This window comes from Bos mutus, chromosome 11, assembly GCF_027580195.1.
Source record: "Bos mutus isolate GX-2022 chromosome 11, NWIPB_WYAK_1.1, whole genome shotgun sequence".
In the NCBI taxonomy this organism is placed as follows: Eukaryota; Metazoa; Chordata; class Mammalia; order Artiodactyla; family Bovidae; genus Bos; species Bos mutus.
Genome location: NC_091627.1, coordinates 5341731 through 5367490, shown reverse-complemented (window position 1 = coordinate 5367490; position 25760 = coordinate 5341731). Strand labels below are relative to the sequence as shown.

General features: G+C 55.7%; 1 protein-coding gene and 2 non-coding genes across 15 annotated transcripts in view; all 3 read left to right on the top strand.

Annotated features, from left to right (window-relative positions):
- The window catches only part of PRRC2B (proline rich coiled-coil 2B), an 80508-nt gene extending 56472 nt beyond the window's left edge, over window positions 1-24036 (top strand). For 7 of the 13 annotated variants that reach the window (XM_070378820.1, XM_070378816.1, XM_070378818.1 and 4 more), the window contains 18 exons: window positions 3989-4205; window positions 4835-6901; window positions 8176-8372; window positions 8937-9082; window positions 9542-9683; window positions 11161-11243; window positions 11551-11739; window positions 11885-12082; window positions 12644-12730; window positions 13237-13341; window positions 13490-13682; window positions 14450-14547; window positions 15441-15568; window positions 16049-16289; window positions 18791-18967; window positions 19420-19511; window positions 22161-22242; window positions 23460-24036. In XM_070378820.1, the coding sequence (XP_070234921.1) occupies window positions 3989-4205; window positions 4835-6901; window positions 8176-8372; window positions 8937-9082; window positions 9542-9683; window positions 11161-11243; window positions 11551-11739; window positions 11885-12082; window positions 12644-12730; window positions 13237-13341; window positions 13490-13682; window positions 14450-14547; window positions 15441-15568; window positions 16049-16289; window positions 18791-18967; window positions 19420-19511; window positions 22161-22242; window positions 23460-23594 (4577 nt within the window). In that variant the 3' untranslated portion in view covers window positions 23595-24036. Of the gene's footprint in view, window positions 1-3988; window positions 4206-4834; window positions 6902-8175; window positions 8373-8936; window positions 9083-9541; window positions 9684-11160; window positions 11244-11550; window positions 11740-11884; window positions 12083-12643; window positions 12731-13236; window positions 13342-13489; window positions 13683-14449; window positions 14548-14818; window positions 14880-15440; window positions 15571-16048; window positions 16290-18790; window positions 18968-19419; window positions 19512-22160; window positions 22243-23459 lie in introns of those variants that run through there. The other 6 variants (XM_070378819.1, XM_070378817.1, XM_070378822.1 and 3 more) reach the window with 5 other exon arrangements.
- Window positions 14161-14246, top strand: LOC138990042 (small nucleolar RNA SNORD62). Its single transcript, XR_011466217.1, has one exon. It is a non-coding gene; the product is annotated as a small nucleolar RNA SNORD62 (small nucleolar RNA).
- LOC138990041 (small nucleolar RNA SNORD62) lies at window positions 18150-18235 on the top strand. Its single transcript, XR_011466216.1, has one exon. It is a non-coding gene; the product is annotated as a small nucleolar RNA SNORD62 (small nucleolar RNA).
- Window positions 24037-25760: the final 1724 nt, after the last annotated feature.

Below are 25760 nucleotides of genomic sequence, written 5' to 3'. Positions count from 1 at the left end.
CATTAATTTCTGTCCCCCCCATTATTTCCACTGAAATTATTTTGTTCTTTTTCCGATTATGTTGGATGCTTAATTAGATCACTAGTTCCTGAGTTTTCTGATGTATTTACGTCTCACCTGAGTTTATGAGCCATTGAGTTTTAAAATAACATTTTTATTACTGTACAGTTTTAAATATTAGTCTGATTTTGAGTGATTTTTAATGGTATATTGTAAAATTTCCAAATACAGAGTTTTAATATCATCCATATGTTGTTAATTTCTACTGTGGCTGCCTTTTGGTCATATATCATGGTCTGTATGATATAGACGAGCAGTCAAAATTTTTTTCCATTAATACCAGATAATAAATATTTTAGTCTTTGAACTGCTACTCCAGTTTTGCTGTTGTAGAACAAAAACAGCTATAGACAATAGTAAGTGAATGGGTGTGGTTGCTTTTCAGTAAAACTTTATTTTTAACAAGTGGCAGATCAAGCTTCACTCAGGGGCTTGAAAAGAATGTATTCTCCTATTGGACATGGTCCATTAAAGTGTGCTTGCTGACTGTGCTGTATGAATATCTATCATCACAGTTTTTTTACCCCTTTGATCAGTTTCTAGAGGTGTGTGAACATTTTCCACCGTGATTGTGGATTTATCAAATCTTGTAAATGTGTCAGTTTTTGGTTTACCTATCTGGAAGCATGTAGGCTTGGGGTGACTGCATCCTGTTTCTTGTATTTTCGCATCGCACCTTTGTTTCTTGTGTTTTCTACCTTTAACAGGTCTGATGATAATTTCATTCCAGTTTTCTTTTGATTAGTATTTGTGTGGTATCTTTCTACCCCAACTTTTTATTGTCAGCCTGAGCCCTTTGTGGAGGAGAATATCTTTGTATGTTTAAGATGTGTCTGGTTTTACCCACATTGAGTGGGTAAAACTGTGACTGTAGTTACCAAAGTTGTTCCCTTTAGATTGGGGGCATAGGTGTCAAGTTTTCCGATTCCTTTTGTTTTCCTTCTGCATTCTGTTTCTACTGTGAGTGGTTAGGTTAAATTCTAACATGCACCCTTGACTTAACAAAGGCTAATCAGATTACCCTGAACCTGAGTTCTAATTCAGGAGTCTTTTAATTTTTCCCTGGAATTTTAATTCTTCCCTTGTTTTGATGCTTGCGAAATTATTATCTTTGTTGTTTTATTCAATCTATGCTTGTTCAGATCTGTCTATATGTTTACTAGTGTCTTTGCTGCTTATCCTTCCATCTGAGCTCCATTTATTTTTTCAGAACATACATTTTGTCAAGGCCTCTACGAAAGTTTTTTGGCGATACATATTCTTCACATGGGGCTTCCCAGGTGGCACTAGTGGTAAAGAATTTGCCTGCCAGTGCAGGAGACATGGGTTCCAAACCTGGGTCTAGAAGATCCCCTGGAAGAGAAAATGGTACCCCACCTCAGTATTCTTGCCTGTGAAATCCCATAGACAGAGGAACCTGACTGGCTACAGTCCATGGGTTACAAAGAGTTCAACGCAACTGAGCACTATTTTTCATCTATGGCAGCCTTTCTCTTAAACGATAGTGTAGCTGGGTATAGAACTCTAAGTTTGCAGTTACTTTCTTTTAGGACTGTGAAGATAGTATTCCTTTTCTTCTGGCTCCTGTGTCTGGTTTGTGTTGCTTTAAGATCTCTTTGTCTTTGGTCTCCTGTAGTTTTTTCTCAAAATGCTGTGTCTAGGTATATATCTATATCTATCCTTACTTTATTCTGCTTAAAACTCATAGTCCTCAAATCTAAGGTTGTATTGCTTTCATCACTTCTGGGAGTTTCTCTTCTAATTATCGTGTTAACTATTTGCCTTTTTTCATTCTTTGTATCCTTTCTTCCTATGTCACCCACTTAGATTATTTGTACTGATTGTGCTGTACAAATGCCTGCATCATCATGATTCTTCTCACTTTGCCTCCAGGTCTCCTGAATACATGAGAGCTGATTTTTGTGGTACCTTCTGGGAAAATGCTTAGAATTATTCTCTAATTCCTTGTTCTCTCCAGCTGTGCCTAATCTGCTGTTTTTATTTTTTACTGTCCAGTGGGTTTTTAATTTCATGACTATTTTTATTACTAGACTTTTTCTCTCAAATCTTTTTTTTTTCTTGTGTCTTATATTTTTTGTGAGTTTTCAATTCCTTCTTAATTGCTTTTAATCATATAAACCGTAATTCTCTGGTGTTTAGCATTTTGATGTGTTTTCTGAAGTTCTTAGGGACGGTGCATGATCCTGTGGACTTGTCGTGGTGGAATGCTTTCCCGGCAATGTTCTGGGAGTTTTGACTTATAAGTTCATTTCCAGCAGAGCTATTCTTACCTTGGGGATTTGGTGCAGCTTGATTTGAGAGTGTATCCCTCCAGGGTGGCCCTGTGTTTTCATCTGCCAGCCTAGAAATACCTTTATTGTAACTCAGGAAGTTTTTGGAGAATTCTAGGGGTGTAAATCTGAACTCCACTCTACTACCCCCAAGCCTGTGTGAAAGCTGGCATGTGGCCATGAATTCCTCACTGGGGACTGTTTTCCTTGACTTGACCCTGGCCGGGTCACTAGCTCAGTCATCTCCCTGTCCTAAAGAGTGTGAGGTTTTTCTGGTCTGCCTTGTAATTGAACGCATAGCCCTTTGAGGGTCTTTGTGTAAGCAGCACCTCAGCTGTAACTCTCTGCCTTGTGCAGAGAAGCCCCATCTCTTGTTGGGGGGTGAGGGGGTGGTATTTAGGAGCACAGCTGTAGGTTACTACATCTGACAGATGTGTCCCTGGGTCCCCTCTCAGGAGCCCTGGCTCGTGCCTCTGGCCCATGGCTCTTGCCCATGGCTGTGGTTTCCGCTCCCTGGGGGTTTCCTGGTTTGGGGGAGCAGAGCTCTGCAAGTGAAATGTGTAACATGTTTTGTGTAGCGTTTTTGTGATAGGAGGTTTCTTCAGGTGATATGAGCTGCCATATTGCCAAAAATAGTTCTGTGTAGTGCTCAGCAGTTCTGCCTACCTTGTGATCAATACTTAGTAAACGGGGTGTAATTTTAGGATTCCAGAGAGGGTCCTTGACCACATGACTCAGACTACCTTTGTGCCGGAGTCGTATATTGGTAACCTTTGGACAAAGCATCCACAGCTGAAAGAAAGTATAAAATCACTAGCCTGATGCAGAATCATTTTCCTGATCAGATTATCTCAGCTTGAAAAATGGGCACAAAAAAAACTGGCCCAGTAATTAGCTTTGTGAAATATTTGAAAAATCAGATCCTCTTTTCTACACAGACTCTGGCCCAATGGGAGGCCTTTAATGTCATCTACAGCATCCCATCTGGTAGAAGTGGACAGAGGGGCCCTAATGAGGGGGTGCCGTCTCCCAGGCTGGTTTGTATCTCATTGGACCAAGATGTCAGCTTATCCCTGTCTCCTCGGGCCAGTTAAGAGTTGAGTGTCATCTGTGTGTCCCCTTCTTCCCTTCCCTGGAGAGAATGTGGATTATCACTATAAGCTCAGGGGCAGAAACAAGCAGAACTGAAATCCAGAGCCCTTTCTGAATCTTGCAGGGTTTGGAAGCAGGCAGACTCTGGCTCCTTGGTGCGTGTAGGCTTCCTGGAGCATAGCCCATCTTCCCTGTGTCTGTGCAGGAGACCCTTGTCATCTCCCGCTGCTGGCTGCCTGACCCCTTAGCTTTCTGCCGCCAGACATGAGCTCTCTAGTTGGTTGTGTCCTGTTTCCATTTGCCAGTTTTTCATATCCTTCAACATAGGCGCTGTTCATCAGGAACTAAGATTGGACCTCCAGGGTCTTTGAACAGGCCTTTCAGATGGCGTGCCTGTGTGCTTTCAGAGGTTCTGTGATCAGATGACGTGAAGCAGGTGGGATGCTGCATCCGCGTGATAGTCGGGGCAGCTTGTCTCCTCTGGGCCTGTAGGCGACCCATGGCTTGCTGAACGAGGTGACCGATTAGCTGTTTGCCTTCTTCAGGATTGATGAAACCCATAATGCCCCCGGATTCCCTCAGTGGGACTGGCTGTCGCTCTGAGGACCAGAGCTGTGTGCCCCCGCTGCCAGAAAGGAAGGTGACCGCCATTGACCCTGCCCCCGTGTGGAGCCCTGAGGGTTACATGGCGTTGCAGAGCAAGGGCTACTCGCTGCCCCATCCGAAATCCAGCGACAATATGGCCATGGACATGCATGTCAGGTGAGGCGACGCTTGGTCCTGCTGCCCTGCAGCTGAAGGAGGAATCTTGGTCCTCAGTGAGATGGGCTCTGGGAGGAGGCCCTGTCCCAGGAGACACCGCCCTCAGGGAAGGGGCGCCTTGGGAGGGACCAGTGTGCTCTGGGAAAGGAGAGTGAGATGAGGATGGCTGGGTGCTTTCATGTGAGAGGCTCCAATGGTGACTGAAGGCCCAGGAGGAATCCTGGGGTCAGAGGCAAATCCCACAGAACCTTGGGCCAGGGCCACGGGGTGGGGTTGAGCACATGTGTTATGGCTCCTTCCTGTGAAAGTAAGGTGAGCTGGCTCTGCCAGCCCAGCACCCCAGACTCTTCTCGGACTTCCCGGCTCCAGCGTGTTTGAACCAGAGGATGCCCAGCTGTTCGTGGAGTCCGCCAGCCACTGATCATCACTCTGGACTCCAGGGGCTGCCACCAGCCCATGGCCCAGCATCTTTGAGGCCCATTTAAAGATAGAGCGAATGTTCGTGCCTATGTTTTTTTCTTTTCCTTTTTAAAAAAAAAAAAAAAATTTTTTTTTTTAAACTGTGTTCAGCGTGGAAACCAGGAACCAGGCTCCAATCACATTGACTGATTTTTCTGGTTCCTTTTCAGGAGTGAAAGCTCTTACTCTGCCTCCCCCGGAAGGTCAGGGGGCGTGAGTGCCCAGCGCGAGCTCCTTGAGGAGAGAGGGCAGGAGTACTTGAGCGCTTCTGACAAGAAGGCCCCAGCAGACTGTGACTCCCGTGTCTCCTCTCAGAGAGTAGGCCAGGAGCTTTTGTTTCCACCCCAAGAAAATGGGCAGGAAGCAGGCACTCCTGTGAGTCACACCCCAAACCTCAGGTGCTCCCCACTGGAGCCCGACTTTGCCCCCACGGAGAAAAAGCTCGAGTATGGTGACTGGGATGTGAACCACCAGTCAAAGGTTGCCAACCCAGACGCTGCGGTTGAGAAGGAGGTACCGCGGGAGGAGCCACCCTTCAGCGTCTCCTCCTGGGAGAAGGAAGGGAGCCCGAGCAAGCCGCCGGCTCTGGAGCCCGAGTGGACGCCAGAAGCCCGGGGCACTGGCAGCCAGCACCCGGAGCAGACCAGCAGGACCCGTAGGTCCGGCCCCATCAAGAAACCTGTCCTGAAGGCCCTCAAGGTGGAGGACAAGGAGAAGGAGCTCGAGAAAGTAAAGCCGGAGCTGGCAGAGGGCAGCACCCGCCTGGCCCGGGAGCCAGGGCCTGTCCATGAAGTGGCTGAGGACGAGGACCAGGAGAACGACCCCGCACTGGCCAATGCGGCCCCGGCCACCTCGGAGGACCAGGGCTTAGCCCGTGCCAGCTTGGGCCGTGAGGCCAGCCGTCCTGAGGAGGACAACAAGCCTGATGGGGCCCCGGAGGCCAGACCCTCCAGGGAGGCCAGCCACACACCCCCGACCAAGAGGAATAACTGGATCTTTATTGATGAGGAGCAAGCCTTTGGGGGCCGGGGGCCAGCCCGGGGCCGAGGCCGCGGGTTCCGAGAGTTCACCTTCCGCGGGCGGCCCACCGGTAGTGGCCTGTGTGGCGGGGGCGTCCTTGGGGCACGCGGCCTCTACAGCGGCAGCCAGAGGAGTAGCCGGGGCCGGGGGCCGCGGGAGTTTGGGCCGTCGGATGACTTCCCCCGGGCCAAGCCCCGGCGGAGGATTGCCAGTGAGACCCACAGCGAGGGCTCTGAGTATGAGGAGCTCCCCAAGCGGCGGCGGCAGCGAGGCACTGAGCCTGGGGATGAGGGTGCGCTCCCGGAGCGGGAGGAGGCCACGGGAAGGAAGGGCGACTTCAGGGAGTCCTGGCGGTCCGGCAGGATGCACCCTGAGGACCATGGTGGGCCTGAGGCCAAGAACCGAGGTCCCCGGGCCTTCGGGCGTGCCCTGCCCCCGCGTCTGAGCAACTGTGCATATGGCCGGAGAACCTTCGCGGCCAAGGAGGTGGCCCCTTGGCCCAGCCGGGGTCCTGGCGCCTCCTGGCAGGAGTCTGGCGCCTCTGACGCATGTGGAGCCCGGCGGCCCTTAGACAGAGACTACATCCCAGACGCCTACAGACGCCCCGACGCCTTGGGCTCCCGGGGCTTCGAGGATGGCCGCCTGGAGGACCGGAGGGCCTTCTTCCAAGATGACCACGCCGCAGAGTCCGAAAACGCAGAGAACCGGCCCTTCCGGCGAAGGCGGCCTCCGCGCCAGGACAAGCCGCCCCGCTTCCGGCGCCTCCGGCAGGAACGGGAGGCCCTGGGCCTGTGGGGGCCGGAGGACGAGCCACCTCTGGCAGCCGGCCAGTGGCCAGGCCGTCCTAGACCCTGCCCCGGGGACAGGAGCAGCGCCTCAGGCCGCAGGTCCCCTGAGCTCGCCTATCAGAACTCCTCCGACCACGCCAACGAGGAGTGGGAGACGGCCTCCGAGAGCAGTGACTTCAGCGAGAGGCGGGAGCGGCGGGCCGGCTCCGAGCTGGACCCCCAGGCTGATGGCAGCCCCTCTGGGGTGAGCGCAGGCGAGAAGAAGGAGCTGGCCAAGCGGAGCTTCTCGGGCCAGAGACCCCTGGTGGACAGGCAGAGCCGGAAGCTGGAGCCGGGAGGGTTTGGGGAGAAGTCTGTTAGGCCAGGTGGCGGTGACACTTCTCCCCGCTATGAGAGTCATCAGAACGGGACGCCTCTGAAAGCCAAAAGGTAAACCAGAAGCAGAGTCCCGGGTTCTTTTTTATTGTTACGCTTCTATTAGCCGGTGTTCCCGGCAGCACCTCACGCATGCTGTCCCGCCGTATGTCAGGGCCCCGACTCCTTCCCCCTCGTTGTGTTCCAGGGTGACTGCCAGGGTGTGTGAGCACCTCCGTCATTGGCTCTCACCCTGCTGTCTGCTTCTCTTGTGGTGTGTTGTTGTTGCTTCAGAACCAAGACTAGAGGCCCCATCCAGTAGTCCCCTGCAGTGGCTGTCCCAGTACCACTCCATGGTTCAATCTCCTTATGTTTCCTTGGAGTCCACCCAAGGGGCCACCACCACAGGGTTGGGGTCACTCCCTGTGTGTGGCACCTGGTGAGCACTGGTCTGTTCCCCAGACTCCTCGGCCCCCGAGTGTGTGCCAGGCAGTTTCTTCGCTGGGGCACTGCTGGCCTCCTGGCCCTGCAGAGAGATCTTCCCTGAGTGCCTTTGCTTTTCCACAAAAGACAAGCAACCCTACCCCAGGGATTACCCCCCACACTTGATGATAGCCAGGTAGCAAGCAGGGGCTGTGAGTGACTCCCAAGGCCCAAAGGGCACCTCTCCGGACTCGGAGGCGTTGGGGTGGGTATCCTGTGCTCAGTGTCTGCTTGCTGCCCACAGCTGGCCTGGGATCAGGGTAGGGGCAGAGCCTGTGCAACCTGCATCCCTGATGTGGCTCCGGCTCCGCCCAGGTGCCAAGGAAGACAATTTTCCCGCCTCCCGGCCTCCTCAAGAGTTCAGGGCACATAGGCCTGGCCTGTAGTTCACTCGTATCTCTGAACAAGGCGCCACAGGAGAATGTGGATTCTTGTCAGTGTGGGTCTAGAGGAGCTTTCTAGGCCCCAGATGCCAAGACCTGGCTTTCCTTCTGGTTTCTGCCCCAGAGGACTGGCAGTGGAGCAAGGCCTGGGCTCCCTCTGCAGCCCAGTTCTAAGCCTTGCCCCTTATCTCTTTTCTGGAGCCCTACAGGGTATGGTAGGCAAAGGGAAAGGACAGGAGTACTAGCTGGGGGAGGGGGTGAGCACAGAGCAGCTTTCCCAGGTGCTTTGCTGGAGCAGTGGTCTGGGGCAGCCTCCCCACGGGCTCGCGACAGCGTGTAACCAGCCACCCCTTCTGCTGGGTCGAGGGGACAGCAGGAGGAAATGACGGAGACGAGGGCTGAGCTTGGTTGTGTGCTAGGCATGTATGTGGTTTCTCCTTCTTGGGCCACTTCTGAGCTGATGAGATCCTCCTTCCTCTCTAGGTCCCCAGACGAGGCCTTGCCTGGAGGTCTTGGCTGCGGCAGTGGGAGCGGCCATTACACGCTGGAGCGGGCAGCCCATGCTGCCTCTGACGTCACCGAAGCCTCCTGTGAGAAGGCAGAGAAGGAGGCCAAGCTGGCCGCCCAGAGGTCAGGCGAGCAGGGAGAGACCATGAAACCATTTGACCTGAACTACGGACGTGAGTGTCAGCTCACATCTTCAGGGGAAGAAGGATCCAGGCAAAATGGCAGGGGGATGGGTCATGGCCACCACCATGGGTTGCTGAGTTTGCCCTTTCACTGAATATCTTAGGTTCTGGGCACGTACTGGGTTAAGAGCAAAACAGGAGGGATTCCTGCCCTCGTGTTGCTCACAGCCCTGCTGCACTCCTGTAACAGCCCTGCAGCGTCTGTTTTAAAGATGGGAAGCTGAGCCCCAGAGAAGCTGAGTGGTTTGTCTAGGGTCACACAGCTGGTTAGGAGTGGAGCTGGGACTTAGGTGTGTGTGTCTCTGAGGTCTGTTTTCTTAACTGTGACCTGTTTGGTTTGAGATAACAGTGCATTGCAGGGTTGTGAGAAGGGTGTAGAAATCCTCACTGGGTTTCCTAGACCCTGGTAATGGTGAATATGCTGAGGCCCAAGCCAGCTAAGCGCCTGGCCTTTTGAGCTGACTCAGTGCTTAGCTATCAGGTGTCCGTAGGGTTTGGTTATCCTTAGCTTTCAGTAAATGGAACCATTGCCCTTCCTTGTGAATCTTGGTTCAGACGCCATCATTGAAAATTGCGGATCCAGCCCTGGGGAGGAGAGTGAGGTGGGCTCTCTGGTGGGCGAAGGCTTCATTGAGGTCCTGACCAAGAAGCAGCGCCGCCTGCTGGAGGAGGAGAGGAGAAAGAAGGAGCAAGCCGTGCAGGTACGGGACGCGCTGTGACGCAGGGACACCTGTAGCCTATGGCGGCAGAGTGTTCTGAATTTGGCCCGGGCTGGGAGAGGAAGAAAGGCATACTTGTAAGCAGGCACTGCCTCCCAGGGCCCACTGTCGCTGTGCCCGTGGGGTAGATGGTGTGATTTCCCTGCTCTCAGAGGGTAACTGATCCTTGGTGACACCAGCTGAAATGGGCTGAGCAAGACCTCTGTCAGCTCCTGAATCCAGCCTGCTCCTACTGTGATCTCAGGTCTCAGCCCACTGGGCACTTGCAGGTGTGGTGTCGTCAGCACTGCAGTTCCCGCGTGGTTGAGGTCTTAACCGACGGTTGGTGAATCTCTGGAGCAGTTTCCGGGTGTGGTTTTGGAGCCCACGGTCGTCTTCCGGGGGGGACTCATTTTTCAGGTCTGCCATCGAGGCTGGACCCTATCACCCTCTTCTCCGTAGGTTCCTGTCAAAGGCCGAAGTCTCTCCTCTCGAATTCCTCCTCGGTTTGCAAAGAAGCAGAACAACCTGTGCCTGGAGCAGGGTGACGGGCCTGTGCCTGGCAGCAGCCTGGGCACCGAGATCTGGGAGAGCGGCAGCCAGGGTAGGAGCTTGTGTTTGGACCCCGAGGCTCGGGCCGCCTCCCAGGCTTGGGGCCCTTCTCAGGGAGGATTCTGCCCTGGGGCCACGAGCATAGGCACAGCACTGACTGTCTCCTGGCTTCCTCTGCCGAGTCTGCGGTAAAGCCTTCTGAGCACTACGTGCCACTGCAGCCTCTGAGCAGATGTAAGAGTCTCCCTGCCTGAAGCGTGGTGGCGAGCAGAGCATTCTGCATCCAGTGACGGGAGTGGGCCCCACCTCGCCTGGCTGAGGTCGCCCAGGAGTTGGTTTGACTGTTGCCCATGTCAGTTATCCTTCCTTCTTACTTGAGGGAGAGCAGTAGACAACTATTTGGGAGAACAGGAGTCCATAGCTTTCCCATCCGTGCTGTGCACCCTTTCCTTGCCAGAAGGAGGTTTCTGTCAACTCCTCCCCAAATGCTGTCTTAGACTTGAAACCAGACTAGGGTGGCCCTTAATTTATAGAAAATCTGTTTCCCTGAAGTTAAAAGAATTTCCTATCCAGTGGTATTTTTCTGGTAATCTTTCATTTTAAAATACAAAACCATATAAGCAGATTGTTCTTGAGTTCCTGCTCTGGGCAAGGCCCTGCAGGCCTGGCAGCGGGAACTGGTGGGATCACCATTGCTAGCTCTTTATTCAGAGCAACCAAGGCTTCCAGAGCCACGTGACAGACACCCAAGAGCCTGGGTTCTGAGCCTGATGCTCTTAATTTTACCACACGGCCTGTCGTCATGCTTGATTAAAACCTTGAGTGTAATACATTTCAATGTAATAATGGGAAATTGTCAACTCTGACTGAAAGTAAAATAGCCTTTTAGTAAATTTTGGTATCAGTCAGTTTGGTTTTGTGAGAGTGGTGGGTGTTGCAGCGTAAATGTCCAAAAACACGTACCTCCCAGCTTGGTCAAGCAGGGCGGACCAACCCAGGTCGCCCTTGGCTATCAAGGCTTTCCCTCCTGGCTTGTGCAGTGTCTCGTGGTTGCTCAGACCAGGGGTGTGTGGATGGCTTCAGAAGGGCCCTGGGTCTTGGGAAAGAGCTTGGGAGGTTTTGTGCACACAGACAGGATCTGTGACTTTTGTTGGATTCTTAAGAATGATTGAGCTAACAACAGTTGAGTAATAATCAGCTTGACTCGTTCAAAGACTTGTAGAGAGGTGCCAGTTTGTAGAAATAAATAGTTGGCTTTTGTGAAAAAAGCTTTACCACAGCAGAGGTAGTGATACAGAGTTCTAATCCCTATGAGTGAGAAGTTGCTGGTGTGTTTACCTGGAGCTCATCGTCCATGAAATCTCGGGAACCTCGTTTATGGAGATGTTTCTGGGGATGTTGGGAAGTTGAGTGAAGGTGTCAGACTGAGGAGGGAGGTGGCTTGGAGAGTTTGTGTGCGCTGCCTGTGGTCGTGTTTCTGGCTTGGTCGTCCCTCTTTGATGTCCTGACTCTGTCTTCCTCCTCGGCAGCCCTCCCGCTTCAGGCCTCGACCAGTGACTCCTGGACCAAAGCTGCCACTGCCTTCACCAGCGCTGAGCCTGGCTCTGCTGAGGTGAGTGGCCCCCAGGCACCAAGCGTGTGCTCACAGTCCAGGGCCGTCACAGCCTCCCGCCCAGCCTCTCCCTGGCCAGGCAGTGAGCCTGGCCCATTGCTGGTCTCCAGTCTTGCTTTCAGGTGTGTGGGAGGGAGAAAGAGGGGATGGCAAGGGAGTACCCACCCTGGGTCCTCGGCGTCTGGCCATGCTTACAGTGCAGGGGCCCACATGTACCGGAGATCACGGGCTTGGGCCAGGAGACACGTCATGCCCCAGGTCTCACTCTGCGGGACTCAGGTGCTGACTGGCCGTGTGTCCTGCACAGCAGGGCTTTAAGAGCAGCCAGGGAGACAGCGGTGTTGACCTGAGCGCCGAGTCCCGAGAGTCCTCAGCGACCTCCTCGCAGCGCAGCTCTCCATATGGCACCCTGAAGCCCGAGGAGGCAAGCGGGCCCGGCCTGGAGCCCAAGGCTGATGGCCACAAGGAGCAGACTCAAAAGCAGTCAGAGCCAAAGGTAACCTGGAGCCTGGCTCTCAGGGGCCAGGCTAGGCAGAAGGGCTGGTGTCTTTTGTTTTCTTTTCCGGCTCTCGGTTCCTTGGAAGCTAGAGGTCAGGGTCACTCCAGGCTCTGTGTCTCAGCCTCTTTGCTTTTCTGTCAAGGATTCAGAACAAGGCTCAGGACAGAGCAAGGAGCACAGACCAGGACCCATTGGCAATGAGCGCTCTCTGAAAAACAGAAAGGGCTCCGAGGGGGCTGAACGGCTGCAGGGGGCTGTGGTTCCCCCTGTTAACGGGGTGGAGATTCACGTGGACTCTGTGCTGCCGGTGCCACCCATTGAATTTGGAGTCAATCCGAAGGTGAGGCTTGAAGTGTTTCTTATACCCACCTCCCCAACCCCCGTTTTTGGTGCTTGGAGAGGAAGGAGGGGCCTTTCCTGGAGGAGCAGGGTGGTAGGTGCTGGCAGCACTCCAAGGGATGTTGTGGGGTGGCAGCGTGGGTGAAGAGCTGCGTGGGCTGGTCCCGTCTCCCTGCCAATGCCAGGCAGGCTCTCAGACCACGCAGGAAGCCAGGCAGAGAAGGGGATGGCCGCCTTGCTTGGGGGCTGTCAGGGAACAGCTGGCTGTTCTGTTCACGTGGTGAATACTGCTTATTTATTTCTGTGGCTGTGCTAGGTCTTAGTTGCATCACATGGAGTCTTTGATCTTCGTGGTGGCACATGGGCTCTAATTCCCTGACCAGGGACTGAATCCGGGACCCCTGCACTGGGATCCCAGAGTCTCAGCCCCTGGACCACCAGGGAAGTCCCATACTGGGTGTTTTGAGTTGCTGAGGCTATGGGTCTACTTCATGTGTGTCTCTGCCAGAAGGTGAGCCAAGGTGATTTCTGTGGGCTTTATTCCCCCTTTTTTTTCCCCTAGGACTCTGATTTCAGCTTGCAGCCTGGCTCTGCCTCTGGTCCTGCGGGGAATCCAGTTGTCAAGCTTCAGGACGCATTGGCCAGTAACGTAAGTCTATGCTTCTCCCACCTAGCTCGGTTTGTGTCTTGGTGCCGTTTCTAGTTACACGCCCGTGGCAAGTTGTTCCATGCCCTGGTTTTGTGAACTTAAAGTGGAGTGGTGTCACTCCTAAGGTCTAGTGTATTTGGCACTTTGTGATTCAAACCTTTCCCGGTTCCACGGTCACACACGTTTGAGAATGCTGTGGTAAATAAACAAGTTTCTTTACTCTTCAGTTTCTCAGAAATCCTGTGACCTGCAGGTGGGTGGTGGGCACGGCAGGAAGCGGGTCTAGCGCTGTATTTCTGACCATATTTCTAGGGCCTCTTTTCACGGTTTGGGGGAAGGGGCTGAGACAGGAACTGGGACCCCCACGCCGTGCAGTGTGGCCTGCGTGCAGGCCGCCAGCCGGGCTTCTGTTGCCGAAACATGGCAGCCCTGCTGGAAGGCTGGGTCCAGGCAGGAGGGGTGTGGCTCCCCCACCTGCAGGGGTCCCACCGTGTTCTTCCCTCCAGGCCGGGCTGGCCCCCAGCATCCCCATCCTGCGGCGGGACCACCACATCCAGAGGGCCATCGGCCTCTCCCACATGTCCTTCCCTACCGCCGACCTCACTCTGAAGGTAACTCGGGGCCCAGCTTGTGAGGGGGCAAGAGCAAGCAGACCCCACTCCAGCACACCCCCTCCCCGCACCCCAGGGCTTAGCTTTGTGCCGCCCCCTGCCTTCCGGGTGGTAACTTCCATCTCCCCCCACCTTCTTGCTTCCAAAGATGGAGTCTGCGCGCAAGGCTTGGGAAAACTCGCCCAGCTTGCCGGAGCAGAGCTCGCCAGGAGGCGCTGGCTCAGGCCTGCAGCCCCCATCCTCCGGGGGGGCCTCCAGCGGGGTCAGCTATAGCTCCTTTGGCGGCGTCTCCATGCCCCCCGTGCCCGTGGCCTCGGTCGCACCTTCTGCATCCCTTCCAGGTACCTCTCCCCTGGTCCAGCTCAGGGATGCTTCTCCATCCCCTCGAGGGAAACACAGGGTTCGTAGCCCTGAGCACGGCCCCGCCTTGACCTAAGGAGTGTGTTCCCGGCTGGGGGCCACGGGTTCCTGTGTGCTCTGGTCTCTGGCACTTGCTGCTCTTGGCTTCCAACCTTGGGAGGCGACAGGACTCTGTGACCTCGGCAGGGCTCTCTCACCTCCTGGAGAGAGGCCCCAGCAGAGAGACTGTCACAGGAACAGCTGTCTGAGCCTTTCCCCCTCCTCTGTGAAATAGCACAGGGTCATGATGGCCAGGTGTGGGGTCACCATGCTGATGAGATGAGCTCATACCTGGGAAGGGTTTTGTATCAGCTGAGCCTCAATAAGTGGGAGCCAGTTTTACCCCAGTTGTTGCTGTCCTTGTCACAGCGTCAGTGCCCGAAGGAGCCTGTGGGGATTCAGGGGGCCCAGCTGCCAGCGTCTCAGTGATGCGATTCCAATAGATCCTTCTGACCCTCCACTGTGGACTCAATAGCAGGGAGATGAAGAGGAACGAGACTGAGAGACCATGGCAGCCTCCTTTACGACCGAGCCCTTCCTGGGTGTGCGGGGCGGTGGGCGAGAAGGGAGGCCGGCTGCAGTGGCCCCTTCCCCAGGCTGCACAGGCGCCCAGGGCCAGCTCTGCCACGTTCCCTCCCCCACTGCTTCGCGGGACCTTCTGGGACAGTGAGACTTGATCCTGTTCCCCTGCCTCGAATTCTGTTTCCAGGCAGCCACCTGCCACCTCTCTACCTGGATGGCCATGTGTTTGCAAGTCAGCCCCGACTGGTTCCTCAGACCATACCTCAGCAGCAGAGTTTCCAACAGGTGATGCCGGCGAGACAGGCGACCCAGGGGCATGGGGGAGGGCGCAGCACGGGGCGTGATTGGCTGCTTCACGTGCCCGTTCACGGCCTGTCTCGTGTTCTGCACCCTCACGTTACAGCAGCCAGGCATTGTTTACTGAGTGAGCACGTGAGAGCCGAGGAGGAGGGACAGAGCCGAGTGCTCTGGACCACTTAGCTTTCCTTTCCTGACGCTCTCCTTCCTGCACCCTAGCCGGGGAATTCACTGAAATGGAATTCTCTTTGGTAATCAGGTATCCTTCTGATGAAGAGAAGAAAGGCCTAGACTCCCAGGCATGGATGCGTTAGAAAGAGGTAGTTGTAGAAGTGAGCAGGTGTCTGTGTTCATGCACAGTGGGCACACTGCTGTGCTGCCAGGGGCCGCGTGTGGGAGTGTCCTCCTGAAGCTGGTGCTGGGCCTTCCACGGGGGGTCCTGTGCCTGCAGAAACCAGGGCAAAGCGCCGCCCCAGGGGCAGAGGACATGGCCCGTCCTGGTCTTTTCAGAGCGTATTCTTAACATGATGTCGTTTGGTTCTGCAAGGTCTCGTAACCGGGTCATACCGCACGTATTTCTCTGTCCGTGGCCTTTTCCAGCCACTATTTGGTTTCTGAACTTGCCTCTGTTGGTCGTGGAGCTCGGGCTCGTTCGTCCCGCTGTGCAGGGTCTAGCGTAGGGATGGTTGTGCTGGTTTGGGGTTGCTGCCAGTTCTTTGCTCGCTCCCGAGAAGGAAGGAAGCACAGGCAGGCTGTGTTGAGTTCACGTTGAGGGCGGTGTTGGCTGCCCCAGGGAGAAGGACCGGGGTGGGGGTGCTGGTGGCGGGCTGTGAGAAGCAGCTTGCAGGGCAGGGCAGTGACCACCCGCCTCCTGTCTGCAGGCTGCCGCTGCCCAGCAAATCCCAATTTCCCTTCACACGTCTCTACAAGCTCAAGCCCAGCTGGGACTGAGGGGCGGGCTGCCCGTCTCCCAGTCTCAGGAGATCTTCAGCTCCTTACAGCCCTTCAGGTGAGATGCCTAGGTGGGGCTGGTCCCTTGGCCACCGGTTGCTGTGCGCATGTCCGAGCAGGCTGGGAGTTGGGGAGTGAGCTGTGCCGTGGGAGAGGCCGTGGGCCCAGCCTTGTCTTTTGTCCCCGAGTCCTCCTGCTCCCTCCCTGCTCTCCCTCCTCGTTGCCTCCAGCCCGCGCGCTCAGCATGTCTGTTCTGTGCTTTTGGCATCACACAGGTTTTCCTGTGTCTCACACAGCCTGTACATCTGCTTAATACGGCGATGTTCAAACTGGGGTCCCTAGACTAGCAGCAGCAGCAGCGTCTAGGAGCTTGTTGTAAATGCAGGTTCTCAGGCCCCATCCCAGGCTTCTGAGTCAGAAACCCTGGGGCTGAGCCAAGAGCCCGCGTGGGAGCAAGCGCCCTGGGGTCTGAGGTGAACCAGCTGGTGCAGCCGGCCCAGCCGCGTGCCTGACCTGACTGTCTGTCTGGCTTTCGCAGGTCTCAGGTGTACATGCACCCCAGCCTGTCACCGCCCAGCACCATGATCCTCTCCGGAGGCACAGCCTTGAAGGCCCCCTACTCGGCGTTCCCAGGCATGCAGCCCCTGGAGATGGTGAAGCCCCAGTCCGGCTCGCCCTACCAGCCCATGAGTGGGAGCCAGGCCCTGGTCTACGAGGGCCCGCTCAGCCAGGCGGCTGGGCTTGGCGCCTCCCAGATGTTGGACTCCCAGCTCCCGCAGGTCAGGAATTCAGTCATGCCTGCTTCCAGGCCCCAGATCTCTTTTCTTCATGACCATCTTCCCCTGTATCTGCCTCTTGACGCGCCCTGGCTTCCGTGTGGCTTGTGGCTGCTGTGACTGGTGCCTGGGCTCAGGCCCGGGCCGGCTCCTCCACCCACCATGAATAGCCCCGAGACCTGGCTTCTCCTGCAGCCTCTCCCCCTACCCGGGCTCAGGGGTGCTGAGTGTCCTCTCTTGTGCTCACTTATGCTTCTAGACGCTCTAACCCTGGCCCTACCCCCACCCACCATATGCTGCAAGCGCCAGGCGACAGGATCTCTGGTTCCACGTCCTCCTGGCCCCTGGGCACCATTAGACTGTTCTGAGGGTCACTCCCTTCCTTTGGCCCCCGGATCAGTCTTCAGCTCCACTCCCGTGTGGTTCTCAGCAGGGCGGACATCTCTGTGGATGACCCTCCCGCAGCCTCCTCACCCCCGGGGCTCTGCTCACCAGTCCAGGGTCTGGACTAGTCCCTGCCCACAGCTGCACCTCTCGGGCTTAAGGGTCCTACCCGGTCACCACCTTGAATTTTTTCACCCCCTCCCTCTAGTGACCAACTACTTCCAATCACTTTTTAACACTGCCTCCTACTTCCCTACTCCTTGAGGGATGGGGTGCACCATGGCTTGTAGGATCTTAGTTCTCTGAACCTGTGTAGTCTGCAGTGGAAGTGTGGGGTCCTAACCACTGGACCACCGGGGAATTCCCCCCTCCTTGTCGTTTGTACTCAGCTTCCCACCCCCACCTCTGTGCTCACCCAGGTTAAACCCTGGCCTGTCTCTGCATGTGGATGGATTCAGGCTAAATAGAGGCCCTTCACAGACACAGGGTCCTCCCCACCCAACACACAGCCCCCTGCACACACAGTTCCCGTTGGCTGGATTCAGACTGAATACAGATCTCTCCAGACAGCCCCCTGCACTCACACAGGGCCCTCCCCACCCGAGGCACAGCCTCCCTGGACGCACAGTTCCCGGTGGTCTTGGTGCCTCGCCTCTTTATTGCCTTCTCCCCCACCTTGATGGTGCCTCTTATGTCCACAAAGAAATGTGAGTCGTAACCAGGAAGAGACCATCTACAAGCTCCCAGAACCACGGTTCTGAAGGCCAGGAGGAGCCCTGGGGCAAGGGCGGCAGCCGTCCTCACCCACCTGGGTGCTGCCCTAGCACGCGTTAGCGCCTGCCACCCTCGGCCGTGAGGGTCTTCCACCCTGCGGCCGCATCCCCAGGCAAACCTGTCTTCCTCTTTCTTCTAAAAAAGGAAACCCTTTAAGGACATTAGCCCACTCCACATTACTGAGCCTAACCTTCTTCATCCTCCTTCTCCTGCCCGGTCAGTAGCATCTGACCTAGGGGTCAGGCTCGCTGGGCCGTGGGGACGCTGCCCCTAGTTCTCTGCCCTCCCTGAGGCCCTCCTCCTCCGTCTCCTCTGCCGTTTCCTCCTCGCCTCCCCTGGCAGTAAGTCACTGTGCCTCCTGGGCTCTGTCTAGACCTGTGCTTCTGAGCCTCATCCCAGCTCAGCTCGCCCTGGTTCTGTCTTCAGTCCAGACCTGTCTCTTGGACTTGAACTCAGACCCAGTGAGCTGCCTGCCATTTCTGCTCAGAACTCACAGTATCTCAAACTTAAGGGAAACAAACTTCATGTCCAGCAGGGTCATCTTTGGGTTCCTGTTCCCCCCAATCCCCTATTGATGCTTAAGCCCATTCCGTCAGCTATACCTCTGAGAAGTATTCAGAGTCTGGGCCTTTCTCGCCCTGTCTACCCTGCTCCCACCCTCACCCCAATCAGGGCTCTACACAGGGTACGTGTGACTGCCACTCGTCTCAGTGATGCGATTCCAGTAGATCCTTCTGACCCTCCACTGTGGACTCAATAGCAGGGAGATGAAGAGGAACGTGACTGAGAGACGACATGTGGTGACCCCCAGACCCCGCTCCTGAGGGTCTCCTGACCCACCTCCCTGCTCTCTCACACCTCGTTCCAGCCTTTAGGAGCATTCCCTTGGGCCTGGTGGTCCCCGACTCATCCTGTCATAACAGGCTTCAGAAGGATCCAAAGATGCTGGGAACCCTAAGCCCCAGACCCTGGTTGTTTTCCAGACCCTTTGGAGGCAAAGCATAAAGGACTCCTGCCTTTTTGTGCCACAAAAGGGGACACAAAGATACCCTTGCTCTCCCGCTCTCCTCTCTGGGGGATTCGCTGGGTCACTACTTAGGAGGAGGTCTCTGGGCCTCACTGACCTTTCTCTCCCTCCCCTTGACCCCCGCAGCCAGCCTGTGGTTCTTTTCTCCTGCTCTCCCTAGAGTGTAAAATTAGGTTGATTTCTGCTGTGGTCTGTCAAGAATCTCTCCTGCTGGGGGAGGGCCTTGGTTCCTCGTCTGGAATGAGAGACCCTGGAGTGCAACACGGGCTTGCTCTCGGACGTGCGTGCCATCCTCCTAACTATGCCCCTTGTCCGGCAGCTGACGATGCCCCTGCCTGGCTCCCAGCTGCCTCTGCCCCGGTACGGCTCCGGGCAGCAGCCCCTGCTCCTGCCACAGTCCATCCAGCTGCCCCAGGCGCAGAGCCTCTCAGTCGGGGCCCCCCGCAGGATCCTTGCCCCCGGGTCCCAGCCTTCGGTCCTCAACACCAGCAGAGAGGTGAGGCTCACTCCGTCTTGCTGTGATCCTGGGATGAGGGGCAGGGTAGTCCTGGCCTTGGGGGTCCCTCCTGGTAAGTCAGGAGCCATAGCTGTTGTACAGCGTGGAGGCTCTGGGCCTCACCAGACGGCTGGCTTCCTGCTCTCTGCCAAGTCCTCTCGGTCCCAAGGCAGGAGCTCCTTGCTCACCTGTCACTAACAGCATAGACAGGCCTGGGTGCGTGGATCAGGAGGGCCTTATGGGGCTGCTGCTGAGGTCTGGGGGCCAAAGCCCTTGCCAGCTCCAGGGTTCCACACAGGGTGGCCTCGGGATGGTGCGCAGTCCATCCTCCCCATCTCATGGTACCACCACCCCGACCCTGCAGCCCCAGCTCTGCCCAGGGTGGTGGTGTGGGGGCAGCTGTCCCCAGGGCCCTCCTGTGACTCTGTTGCTTCCCTTCCCGGTATCTCTAGTCCTCTCAGATGGAGATGAAGGGCTTCCACTTTGCCGACAGTAAACAGAATGTTCCTTCAGGAGGCTCCGTGCCGTCACCACAGGCCTACAGGTAAAGCCCATCCTGGGGTTGGGCGCTCACAGTGAGCCCGCAAGGTGCAGCCATGGGCCCCGGGAGAGCAGGGCGCTGAGGTGGGGTCGCCTTTGTCAGCCCACCTGTCACCAGGAAGCTGCAGTGCGGGGATGCAGGAGACTCGGGGCTGGTTCTGCTTTTAATCATTATCATAAACTGTTCTGATGCCAGAGAACTTTGTGGAGAAATAGGGAAAGGAAAGGTTGATGTTACGATAACATTAGGCCCGACCCTGGCTACTGGCAGCCTTCTCACCAGATTCTTCGTAAAAGACTCACTGGCATGGGGGGTGCACACTCTGGAGCGGGGATTCCTCTCCTGGGGCCACGTGTCCCCATGGGCTTCTGACCCACCAGGGCTTGCTGCTCTGGGCTCACAGGCATGAGTGGACCTCCTCTGGATCTGCCTCCACCTCTAGTAAGTGTTCCAGGTCGCTTGCTGGATTCAGAGGGGGCTTGGTGTGTGTGAGCCATGGGCTGAGTTATGGCTGACCCTTGAACGATACAGGGGGTAGGGGTGCTAACCCTCCACGCGGTTGAGAATCAAGTATACCTTCACAGCCGTTCATGCCCACGGTTCCCTATTTGAGGATTCAGCCCACTGTGGGTTGTGTAGTACGTGTATATTGAAAAAAATGTGTGTGTAAGTGGACCCCGTGCAGTTGTTCAAGGGTCAGCAGTTCTTAGTATGTTAGCGTCCAGTTCTGACAGCTTTTGCACCGGCTGGGAAGGCCCCACACTCTAGGGTCTGGCCCAAGGGTTGGCACAGTCAACTCTTGTTAACCGTGGAAGGTTCCTGGAATTCCCTCCTGTTTGCCCGTGAGGAACACAGGTGTGTGTGACCTGCAGGGCCTGTGCGAGGTGACTGCGTAGCTGTGGCTGAGCTCACCCCCCACACAGCCAGCCGCCTGCCCCCTCGACCCGGGGCGTGGAGGCCGGTCGCCCTCCTTCACGTCAGTCCTTTTCAAGATGCAGTTCCTGAGAAAGGGGTTTTTGTCAATTGCCCCCTGATTCATTATCTTTCCTGTTCTTATTTTCACTCTCTTGGCTTGACTTTTTTCCTGTTTGTTGTTTTCAAGCATATTTTTCATACAGGCCAAAACAGGCATATTTTTCATACAGACCTGTAAAAAGTATGTATGGGCAGCAGCAGCAAACAATGAGTTTGGGTAGAAAAAAGGAAGCTTCAGGCACAGATTCCCCTGCTGCCACAGGCAGGTTTTATCCCCGTCTGATTGGAGAGCCTTCCTTGGAGGCAAACCCGGAAAAGGCACGCTCACGTAACCAGAGTCGCTTGTGTCCATTCACTGTCGGCACGGCTGCAGCAGCTTTGTTTTTGGGAGAACGCTTAGAAAAGACAAAGCGTAGCTGGTAGCCTTTGTTGGTGTCTTAGTGGGGTTGGGAGAATGGGAGTGGTTTACAGTGCAGTGTTGCCCACGTTTTCTGGAGACAGGGCTTCAGATTCATGCCCTGTCAAAGAAGGGTTCCTTGACCAGATATTTCCGGCGGGGGTGAGCCCAGGAGGGCTTGCTGGGGAGTCAGGGTGCACCTCAGCAGAGAGCCTGCATTCCTCCAGCCCTCAGGGGGTCTTGTTGAGCTCTTCTTATGACCTTTGACCACAGAATCCTTTTACACATGTTTTTTAGTCACTAAGTGGTGTCCGACTCTGTGGCCCCATGGCCTATAGCCCACCAGGTTCCTCTGTCCATGGGATTTCCTAGGCAAGAATACTGGAGTGGGTTGCTATTTCCTTCTCCAAGGGATGATCCCTACGTAGGGATCGAGGCCGCATCTCCTGCGTTGGCAGGTAGATTCTTTACCACTGAGCCACCAGGGAGGCCCTTTTTTCCACACAGCACCTGATTAATTAACATCCTTGGAGCTAGTTGTCTGTCAGTGGAACACATGTAGAAAGGTGATTTACATTTTTATTACTTTTGGTATTATTCTTTGCTACTTACTGCCCTTCACTTCCCAAATGAAGACTGGAAGGATGCTTGGCACAGCGCATGTATCAGGCTTTTGGGGGGCGGGGGGCACGCTGTGTAGCTCGCAGGATCTTAGTTCCCCAGCCAGGGGTCGAACCTGGGCCCCAACAGTGTGAGCACCTAGTCCTAACCTCTGGATCACCAAGGAGTTCCCTTCTTTTTAAAGTCTAAACTCCTATTGGAGTTTAAGCTCATTTTTATTTTTTATTTATTTCATCAATTATACATACACATATGTATCTGCCATGGCACTCGGCTTGTGGGATCTTAATTCCCTGACCAAGGATTGAACCCAGATCCATGGCAGTGAAAAGCAGAGTCCTGACCACTGGACCACCAGGGAATCCCTTCATGTGTCAGGTCTTACAGCCCTTTTGTCTGGAGCATCAAGTTGGTCCAGAGCCTCCAAACCTGAGAGACGGTTGGTGACTGTCTGTCCTTTGGTCGGTGTCTGCCCATGGTGGGGACCTGGCCACCGCCTCTCAGGTGCATCCTGTGAACTGGGTTGGAGGTGCCAGGGCCCCGTGGCGACACCCTCGCCCCCCGTGCTCTGGCTGTCTGGGTCTGTATCCTCCGATGGAGGCTTGACTCCGTTTCCGTGGTGACGCGTGTGTTCTCACCCCCTCCTTTGGTTTTTTCAGGCCTAGCTCTGCTAGCCCCAGTGGGAAGCCCTCTGGATCAGCAGTTAACATGGGCTCTGTGCAGGGACACTACGTTCAACAGGTAGAAGATGGCTTTCCAGACCCTCCAGCCCTGGACGCTTAGGCCCGTCTCCAAGTGCCAAAAGAGGAGGGACTGTCCAGCCCGTTTGCGTGCTCCTCTTAGAAAGAGACATGCCCTGGTGCTTAGAGAGTGGGCGCCGGGAGCCCGTGTCCCTCCTGGAGAAGGCGCTTCTCCTTTTGCCGGGCGTCTGGATCCTTCCTTGTCCTGCTGAGAAGGGAGGATGCGGATTCCTCAGAGGAGGTGACGCCGGAAGGGGGACTCTCCCTCCGTAGCAATTGGGCTGTGAAGGCGCTGGGACCCGGTTAGGCCCGGGGGTCAGCTCTAGAAGCCGGGGGTATGCGGGCGCGTATGCGCCTGGCGTGTGTGCCTGTGCGTGCCGGCCTAGTAAGTGCTGTGTCTTGTCCTTGTCTTGGCCGGGTGGGGTCCAGACGGATTGACATTCTCCCGTTTATAACAAGAGGGCTGGCTCAGCATCTTTGCCTTCGGCACGATCTCTTCACTCCTCTAAAATGTGACCAGGCTCCAGAGCTCAGACAAGTCAGGTGTGGGATGTTAGCGAGACAGCCTTCCCGGCTGGTGGAGGTAGAGGCTCTGTTGTTCAGTTCACTTCTCCTAACTCAGTTCCCCAAGGGTCACTCTCTGAGTTGCTAGGCCTTAGCTTCTAAAGATTTCTTGAGAACTCACAGCACCGTGTGAGGGGCAGAACCAGGCTGCTCACTCGGTGACACCCCTCACTGTGCAGAGTTGCAGCGTAAGGGGGCCCTGGCTGTGACTCTGGAGGTCACATTAGGGGCTTGAGGAAAGGCTCCCACAAAATGGGAGTCGGGAGGGTTGAGGATCTGGGAGGCCGAGTTGGACGAGAGGCCCCATGCCCCTGCAGCACGGGCTGGGGTGCACTGATTTGAGAAGGTCCCTGGGGTGGCCTTGGGTGGGCCACTCCTGCAGAGGCCCCTGGGCGGCACAGATGCTTCCCCGGGACCTGGGCCTCCTGCCTCTCCGAATCACTCACTCAGCGCCCTGGGAGGGAGCAGAACCTTCTCAGGCCAGGGTCCTGCCCAGGAGAGGCACTTCTGAGTCTTGGTCCTTGACTGGAAGATGGGCTTCTTAGGGTAGCTTTCCTCTGACGCAGGAGCAGGAAGCAGGTGGTGGGGCCATGGGTCCTGGCAGGTATGTCCGCGCAAGGCTGACTTCCTCTGTCTCCGTCTATCTGTCCAAAGGCAAAGCAGCGAGTGGATGAAAAGCCCGGCCTGGGAGCCGTGAAGCTGCAGGAGCCACCCTCAGCCGCTTCCCCGCTGAAGCGAACTGGAGCGATCAAGCCCCGGGCGGTCAAGGTGGAGGAGAGCAAGGCCTGAGGGGCTGTGCCCGGCCTGCCCGGGAGGACTCTGCCCTTGGCCTCACCACCGCCTGATGCTGGGGAGTCTCGCAGGGGGATCCCCTGTCCACCTGCCTGGCCCGGACTTCGAGATCTCCCTTCTCTCCTCCACTCCCGAAAGCTCCGTTATCCAACCGGCTTGTACCCGTGGATCTCTGGCATTGACCTGCTTGCTTTAATACGAAACGAACAAGCAAATGACTCCATTCCCATCTCCTTTCCATCACGACCGCGGAGTGACCAAGCGTGGAGTGACCGAGCGTCATGCCATGCAGACTAACCCCGCCCTCCCCCGCTTCTTCCCCTCCCCGCCTCCTGTCCCCGGGCACCGTGGTCTGGCAGCAGGGCCGTTTTAGTTTGAGGCTTTTTGTTTTAAAAAGCAGCTACAGGTTTTTACAGAAGAGAAAGGAAAAGAAAACAAAGACACAAGCTTTGTATAGCTGGACTTTGTCTGTCCTTTGCCACCCTCTCGCTGGCCGCCTCCTATCGCAGTAGTTTGCTGTCATCTCCCCTGCTCGATGTGGTAGGTCGCTGCGGTACCCACAGGGGTGATGCTTGGGAGCACACCTCTTCTGCTCTCTCTCTGCTGGTTACTCGTAGAAAGAAGTGGTTTCAGACACTGCTCCTGAGCTCAGGAAGCGGTGAGTTGTGGGGGGTGGGGAGCAGGCAGGTGGACTGGCATTTCAATGGCTTCCAGCCTCTGGGCTGATGACCACAGGGAGCTTATGGTCAGCCCATTGACATTGATGTTTTTAGCGTAAGAATGACACAGAACTTCTATCTCAGACTCTTCCTAAAGCTGGTGGGGACATTGACCACTGGGAACCTGAGGTGAATCATGAAAATAAAAGGCAGTGGTATGTCCCGTCTTGACCGGGGTGGTGTGAGCTGACAGCACCACCCACCCCCTGCCCCCCATCAGTGCCTGCTGCACCCACAGGGCCTGATGTCTTCTCGTGCTCCCTCTCCTCCGAGCTGCCTTGTCTCTCTGGGTCCTCTGTCCATCCACCTCTCCTGCAGCTCAGCACTGGAAACCCTGCTGTCCTCTGTGGCGACAGGCGCCTGGACCATTGTCACAGGAGGTGACAGGTGTGGTTGGGGCTGTAGCCGCAGCCTGAGCTCTGGGAGGAGGCGGGAGGGCTTGCTTCTCTCCCTTTCTCTCCTCCCAGCTGTAGGCGCAGGCTATGGGGCCGGATAGGCCTGAGCGGGGCAGTGGGGTCTCCAGTCTTTCCAGAGGCCAGAGCAGGGCCCAAGGGGAGGTGGGCGAGTGCAGGGCTGGCAATGCTGCCAAAACAGCCCGCCTAGCCTGTTAACGTGTGCAGAGCTATTGCTGTCCAAATGTGGAGGCATTTTATGCTAAGTCTCTGATTTTAAAGTAAGAACTAGAAGGAAATCATCCTAAATTCCAAGGAAAGGTGAGGGGAAATTTGAAGTTTTGCCTATGCTCTTGAGAGAACTAAGCGCTCGTCAACCTGCTGTTGCTGGCAGGTCTGGGGAAGACTTGGCTTGGAGGATGGGAAGCAGGGAGATGGCATGGCCCGCAGGGTCCGCCTGCAGCGTTGCCCCAGGTGGTGATGGCTACTTGGGCTGAGACTCGAGGCTCTGTTTGGTGCGGAACGCTGGGAAAGAAGGGCCTTAGGAACCATTGTAGGCACTCGATGCTCTTCGCTGCTTTAAGGAAGTGTGGGAACAACAGGCTTCTGGCAAAAGGTGCAGGGTTTCAACGTTTAATCAGTGGTGTCCAGCACTCCCCTCCTTGCCTCCACTCTCAGACCTTACTTCTCACTGGTGTGTTATTTTGTTTTTTCTTCTCCTTCATCCCGGAGTTTTTACTCTGAAGTCCTTTCTTGCAGGGCTGCCACTGGACGGAGCTCCCTGTGCGCTCACCTTCCCTTTTCTCCCTTCCCCCGCAAACGCCTGGCTACTGTCCCCACTGAGACAGGGCTCCCCTCCCCTCCCGTGGCCCCTTCAGGGGCCTCGCCCTCACAAACAAACGTGGCCAGACCCCTCACACCTGATTCCAGTGCACATTGTCAAAGGAAAAAAGGCTTTCTCGTCTCGAAATGCAGCAGGACAGGCCTGCACACTGTTACAAACTCGTTAAGAGGTGTCCTCTCAGGGGACCTGCCCTCAGAGTGACAGTGCT